The sequence below is a fragment of the Bombus terrestris genome, chromosome 15 (genome assembly GCF_910591885.1).
Source record: "Bombus terrestris chromosome 15, iyBomTerr1.2, whole genome shotgun sequence".
NCBI lineage: Eukaryota > Metazoa > Arthropoda > Insecta > Hymenoptera > Apidae > Bombus > Bombus terrestris.
In genome coordinates this window covers 2,305,473-2,312,391 of record NC_063283.1, presented here as the reverse complement: position 1 = coordinate 2,312,391, position 6,919 = coordinate 2,305,473, and the positions used below count along the sequence as shown (strand labels likewise).

Below are 6,919 nucleotides of genomic sequence, written 5' to 3'. Positions count from 1 at the left end.
AAGACGATACGTACCAACGACGATGTTTCCATATTTTATGGAACTCTCAGAAATTACTTAGCGTTAGAGAAATACAGTTGGGTCGAAGATGACCGAAAGAAGGTAAGAGGGGGATTAATGACGATCTATCGTCGGTGTTTCGCGAAACGAACATCAGTTTCGTGCTTCCTCCCTTCGTGCTCTCCCTTTCTTCTTTTCGCCTACGTTTTGATCGATGAACAATCGGAAAAGAAATTCTGTGATCGATTTGTATTCTCAGTCAACCGTGTTTATTCGATCAGCCGTCTACTCGTATTCGCTGGAAATACTCGAATGACATCCGATACAACGATTATTGGACGAGCGTGAAGAAGGTAACGTTTTCTTCGTGTCCTGGATGGCGCGCGTTTATGGTCGGTGTTTCACGAAACGAAAGTCAGTTCATGCTTCGCATCATGGTGAAAAACGAAGCAGCGGTGGATATCATCTGAAAGAAAGGGACGACAGAAAAATGAGAGAAGGCAGAGAGAAAGTTTGGGACGGAGAAGGAAAAAAAGTTACAGAGGCAAACGTTTCCAGCGACAGCTCGATGAATTTCCCAGCAGTCAAGCGGACCGGTTTTTGACCTCTCACCATAAGCATGTTCACCGGATTTTGTAAATTGCGAGGATACCGATACCAAGGCATCGAATACCCGGCGTGGCCAATAGCTTCACTCTGAAAGAGAGAGAGAGAGATAGAAGGAGACTGAGGGACCGCCGAAGAAATTGATACGCAAGCTTTAAGTAGAATTTTCTATAAGAGTCAGACGTTGGCTGAAAATCAAAGACAGCGAAACACCAAACACGCAAGATTATATCGGATACAGTGTGGTAAAAGCGAGCGATAAGAATAGCGAGTAACTAGCAATAGGAGCAACCAAAGCAAATAACCTAGAACTGATCGTAAGTTGGACGGACGCAGTATGAGCGAGATAAAGAGCAAACATAAGCAAGTCCGTTGCAAGGCCAACCGGCTAAGGTTAATAAATATACTACTATGCTATTATTACTAGAAGCGTCGGACGCATCTAGATTTTTTGATCGGACACGGTGGCTACATGGAAAGATTTCCTCGTCACTGATAGGCTGACCTCGGGTTATCAATCATCGTCAATAATTTATGCCTCTCGACTAAAAGGGTCAATATATATATATTGTCAATATAATATCGTTAATATTTATCGGCAAACTGGATTTTCATTGAGAATCTTAAAACATTGATAATATTATTGATCGTCTGAGATTTATTATAAAGCAAATGTGTATCGATACATCGAAGTTATACGCGCCTGAGATTTATAGGAAATTAGAGTAATCGCGAGGGAGACGATACCGCGTCGAGACTGTACGAAATAAAGAACAATCTTCCTAAGATTTCCCCTAAAAATTTCCCAAGCATAGAGGTGTCGTTAGCAGAACGTCGTCCGTTGCTATTTTTATGTAAATAAATTAGATTTTCCGTATACGTGTACATACGCCAAAGATAATTTTCTGTTCAGTTGCACCGTGTTTCACGCGTAGAACACGAGTTATTTTAACGTGAAATTATTCGCAAATGAACGTAGGTGGATCGGGTGTCGAGTAGCTCGGATAAGGAACGCATCCGCCTTGAAAACTCGGCGCTTTAGTATGTGCGATATATCCTTACTATGAAATTGACAAAAAGATTGTTTCTCTCATCTTCGGTTCTTAATCAGAAAGAATCCTAAGGGATGAATCGTCCAATTTTTTTTTTTTAGAGCAAATTGAAAATTTCTTCCAATATGTTTTCTAAACTATGTCACTTTTGTCGCTAAACACAAATTATAAATACTCTGTCGAGCTAAATGTCCAATAAATATAAATGAAATTCAAATCTGATAATCACCTGAGAGGGTAATCTATTATTCGTTCTTGGTCTGTACAGACACCCCTTTAACTCATCGACTTGCCTCTTCGTTTTATCTGAAACAACGTTCCGACCTTTGTACGCTCGACACTTTTGTTCCAGTTCTGCATTTTTTCCCCAATTGAGCCTTTCTTTCTCGAGCAGCTCGTTTTTACACCGCTGAACGACGGTCTTCAGCAGCCGTTCCTCCAGTTCTCCTACTTTCTCCAGTAGTACTTTCTCAATGCCTCGCAACCTTTACGCATCGTCCAACTTTCCTCTCGAACGCGTCTCAGCCTCTAAACGTTGTTCTCTGTCCAAGCGTTTGTTCACGCTGTCCAAGCTGCTCGCTGTTACGTTCTATTTGGTTGTCGACGAGAAGGTAGCGTTAACCGACGTTTGATGCAACTGGCAATAAGCTCCACCTTCGGGCAACCTGCCATGTGCGGGAATACTGGCACGGGAGAGGATTAAAGTTGTTCAAAAGTAAATTAACAGTATGTAATGATTTGTTCGAATCTTACTTGATTTCGATATTGACAATTGTCTGACAGATTGACGGATATAAAATTCTTCGGTTGACTAAATGATCGCTAACTCTTCGATAGACAAAACGATAACTAACTGTTCGATAGACAACGGTAATTATTCGGTTGACGAACGGTAATTGATCAACATGTTCGATAAACGAACGGTAAATATTCTCATTCGACAACGCATGGAAATATTCTCATTATGACTTCTCTGAGTCGCTACATTTATATTCGTCGAAGATGAAAAAACGTCGGGGTCTTTTGAAAATATTTGGAAAGATTCTCAACGTTTCTTCAACTGCCGACTTTGTTTGTAATTTAAATTGTAATTAAATAATATCGTTGTAGAAACATAATTAGGTAAATACAGAAACGTGGTTAGATAAGTTTTCGCGAGTTATAGCTTTTAGCGGCTTTAACTGCCTTTCGCTTCAAACACTGTAAACATGGTTTCAATTAAACGTTTTAGATTGACCTTGATTCGAAGAAATTATCAATTTCACTTTCGCGCTACGGATCATGCGGGTCTCAGGACGCGACACTCGTCACCTGCCCCACCTACGTTCATTTGCGAATAATTTTCTGTTAAAATCGTTCGTGTTCTACGTGAATGAGAAAAGGTATATTTTCCAGAGAGGAACACCGCATTGCCTCGTCGAATTTTTAAATATCCTGTCTACATTTCATGCAACGTTAAGAACATCGTTCCAAACGAATCGGATATTATCGAAGTAACTCTTACGTTACGTCTATTGCGATTAAACGTGTGCGGTTGCATTTATCGCGGTCAAATGTCCATGAGCTACATATTCCTATTTCTATGTGCTATATCGAATACAATATATTCGATGTAATGGTAAAATTGTGGCAAGATAATTGTGGGGCTCGATATCCCTGTCACGACGTTTAAAATTTTGTAAATGTACGCACGTAGACTCTTTTGATCGATCGTAGCTACCTGGAAGAATTAGAAAATCCTCGAGAATAACGCGATTGACACAAAGAAACAACAGCAAACATACTCAGATGTTTGCTTCTACAACTTCCAAGTAGAAAAACGATCATTTCTCTTCTTTATCTTTGAAATATCGTCGATACGATGATTTATGCGGCTGTAACGTATTATCCACAATTATCCTGAATAATTTACCTTCGATCGAAGAAGATCCGGTGGCCAATTGCAGAGAAAGAGCTGAATAATAAAGATCCCAAGTTGCGTGACGAACTTGACCTTGCCGGGATTGTCCTGTTTGTCAAGTATCAGCCAAGTGTATGTCATGCAAGGTTATCACGCTATTGAAAGAGAGGAGGAGAAGAAAAAAAAGGGAAAAGAATCTTTGGCTAACTAGCTGAATACTTGCCTCGACTACTTTGAAGCCAATCAATGAGATATTGTACGTGCTGGTGATCAGTTGTATCAGAAACATTATATTTGTCAAGTTTTCGATATCCTCGCACAATCTAGCAGCATAAAAAACGGCAGCTAAAGACGCGATGTTGAGAAAGAATTCTACGTATACTTAGACCATTTGGGAAGCGTCATAGTTATTTTTAATTAAAGACTTGCCACTTATTTTAATATAACTACATCGCCATGGTCTATCAAGCCTGTAATTGCACAGAGATAAACTGGTGGTCAGAGTAATAATTATACGATTCGAGCGAATTCGGTGAATTTTATAGCGAAAGAACAATATAGAGCGAAATCATCCAATGTACAAAGTGTTTTCTGAAATATACAAAATCGTGGCACAACCAGCAAGATGGATATTGCTCGTGTAAAGGTAAGCCAAAACTATAGAATACAATTTTTTCATATACAGCTCCGTCTTCGAGAATGTTGAGTTTGAACACTCGTTGAGTACGCGTGCACTCAACTGGCCGTAATCTGTTTGGTACAGCCGATATAGCTAGATATTTCGTTACTTTTATTTATCCCACAAAGTAGGACGAAACAGAATTCGTCGCACACAAAAACCACGAGAAATCGACACGTCTCACAGACCAAAATCGGAATCCCGCAAAATGAAATTCGTTTCCCGCGAATTTCCCACAAAAGTCAGAAGATTTCGACGTTTCCCACAAACAAAAACCAGTATCCCACAAAACGAACCTCGTCGCTCGTAAAACTGTCGTTTTTGTCGATCCTCTGGGAAATCTGTGGGAAACGAAGTACATTTTGTGGGATAACGAATTTCTCTTGTGGGTCTTGTGGAAAAATTGTAAGAAACGAATTTAATTTTGTGGGACAGTGTCTTTGGTTTGTGGGAAGCGTTGATTTCTTGTGGGTTTTATGGGAAATTCGCAGGCAACGAATTTTGCTTCGTGGGATGACAATTTTTGTTTCTCGGGGGCGTCGATTTCTTGTGGCTTTTATGGGAAATTTCTGGGAAACGAATTTCATTTTGTGGGACAGTGTTTTTGGTTTATGAAAAACGTTGATTTCTTGTGAGTTTTATGAGAAATTCGCAGGCAACGAATTTTGTTTCGTGGGATGGCAATTTTTGTTTCTTCGAGGCGTCGATTTCTTGTGGCTTTTATGGGAAATTTCTGGGAAACGAATTTCATTTTGTGGCTGAAGGGCATGGGAATATTCGATATAACAAATGGAACGTAGATAAGTGCTACGGGAATTAAGACGAGAGATATGGGCTAGGGATACTGAATGTGGGATACACGAGGGGAAATGGTGAACATGAAACAGTAAATGTGGGATTAACGATGCTGTATGCGATGGATACAAAATATGAAAAATGGAATATGAAATATGGAAATATAATAGAACAGAGAATTTAAGTGTGAGAAGTAAGGTGAAAGATATGGATTAAGGTAATAGTTATGGAATAGCATTTGAGCTAAGGAGTACGAAATATAAAATATGCGACGGAAATGTGAAACGTTGTATCCATTTAGGATAATGGATACGATTAAAAAAAAGAAAAAAATATGTCAAAGCACCGAGTTATACGAATCGCACTCACTTTAGTAACAGTTGATGATGATTCAAGCATGTTCGCAAATTTTTCATGCCTACGTTCCTTGACGACGATTCTATTCCGGTAACAAACGTGGTTTCCGTTGCGGTCTTCGCCTTTGTTGCGATTGATAACGACGCCAAAATCGGTGGCGACGACGGTGATTCAAACGAATAGGAATTTTCAATTCTAGATTGAATCGTGTCGAAATATCCGCACGCGATCAGAATAAGCAAAGGACCAGTCGTGTCCACGCCGACGCAGGTCAAACCGACGCTGACCATGGACCCAAGTTGAACAACGTACGCGATCTCGTACCACGGTGTTTCTTGTACGTCGATAAAAAACGCGTATGGTAAATATCGTCGCTTATCGTCCGTCACTTCCAGAGATTTCACGGCTTCCGACGGAACAGAGCTGCTGTCGTTTCCATGAATCGTAACATTCGCGAAATGCTTCGGTTCGCTAAATATCAAAGAGCCAAATTCTATCAACAGCACGTAGAAGAATATAGTGGAAACGCAACTAAACAAGTAGCAGCGACTCAACAGTTTCGCCTTGTTCGTGTAACTTCGAACGATCTTCTTTTCGCGTGAATTTAAAGTCGACCAGAAAGACTCGCAAATGTTCAACATTGTTTGACAAGAATCGCGCAACCACAAAAGAATCACGAGTCGCGTTTGTCCTGCTACGAGTGGAATGATCATTGCGAATGATTCCAAAACGGTGGCCAGAGTGTACGAACTCGTTGCAAATTCGTACACGTACGAAATGGTGTTAATTGTCATGCAAACGAACGCCAAGCTCGCCAACGTGTCTCTGCTCGCTCTTTCGCTCGAAACTACACCGGTCAATCTCAGGAGAGCCAAATTTAGATCGATCGTTTTTTCGAATTCACGTTTCGTTTCGTCATCGCTCATGTCTATGTAGCTTCTTTTGTTCCAGCTTTTAAATATGAATTTTCAACTTAACCGAAGTTGAGCTCCAACTTCTTATCGATAGAAGTATAAATTCCCCGAACAATAGTTCACCTTGCCGCGAGTCTCGCGAGTTTCCGTCGTGCCGGCTCGGTCCGTCTATATTTGGCGATTCCTTTTTCTATCTTTCTTCCCCACCCTCCTTTTCTTCCGTCTTTTGTTGTATCAAAGTTAATGCAGCGCGTGAGAATCCGCGCGTTGTGTTCGCAAGCTCGATGATCAATGTTTCAACGCGTGCACAGGTATCTCTCTTCGGACACCTATCATTATCGGCAAGAGGGAAAAGTTAAAGTCGAAGTTTTCCGACTGCGCGAAATTTCGCGTAAAACACGCGAGATCGCGTGAACATAGCAGACGATTTATATTTTTTCATCCTTACAAGAAAAAATAACGTGACATTGCGGGATTTCGTGGACATAGGAAGATCGCAGCACTTGTGTTCTCCCACTGTGAGTAGAAAATCGCATCGGTTCCAAACCGAGCGAATATAAAGCAAGATTTTTATCATTTTACGGAAGAATATGGTACGTAGTTGTTAGTTTTACGC

The 6,919-nt window shown here is 40.6% G+C and overlaps 2 protein-coding genes and 1 long non-coding RNA gene across 3 annotated transcripts in view; all 3 read right to left on the bottom strand.

The window, feature by feature from the left end:
- LOC100649552 (synaptic vesicular amine transporter) overlaps positions 1-6,919 on the bottom strand; it is a 42,257-nt gene that overhangs the window by 32,155 nt on the left and 3,183 nt on the right. The gene's annotated exons all lie outside the window — the stretch shown is intronic.
- Positions 251-6,615, bottom strand: LOC100643382 (odorant receptor 13a). Its single transcript, XM_003401107.4, has 5 exons — positions 5,402-6,615; positions 3,782-3,881; positions 3,571-3,666; positions 541-696; positions 251-466 (listed from the first exon to the last, which is right to left on the bottom strand). Exons 1-5 carry the CDS (start codon positions 6,313-6,315, stop codon positions 416-418), a joined length of 1,317 nt encoding a protein of 438 aa, XP_003401155.3. The 5' UTR covers positions 6,316-6,615; the 3' UTR covers positions 251-415.
- Positions 1,245-2,622, bottom strand: LOC110119943. The gene is made up of 3 exons (XR_002308463.2): positions 2,412-2,622; positions 1,888-2,341; positions 1,245-1,812 (listed from the first exon to the last, which is right to left on the bottom strand). It is a non-coding gene; the product is annotated as an uncharacterized LOC110119943 (long non-coding RNA).

Bases quoted from the DNA above. Each gene is read 5' to 3' on its own strand.
- LOC100643382 (XM_003401107.4), bottom strand. From the start codon at position 6,315: ATGAGCGATGACGAAACGAAACGTGAATTCGAAAAAACGATCGATCTA. The intron at 697-3,570 runs GTAAATTATTCA...TCTCTCTTTCAG, and splicing joins CGGATCTTCTTCGATCGAAG to AGTGAAGCTATTGGCCACGC. The intron at 467-540 runs GTAACTTTTTTT...CCTTTCTTTCAG, and splicing joins CGCTGGAAACGTTTGCCTCT to ATGATATCCACCGCTGCTTC.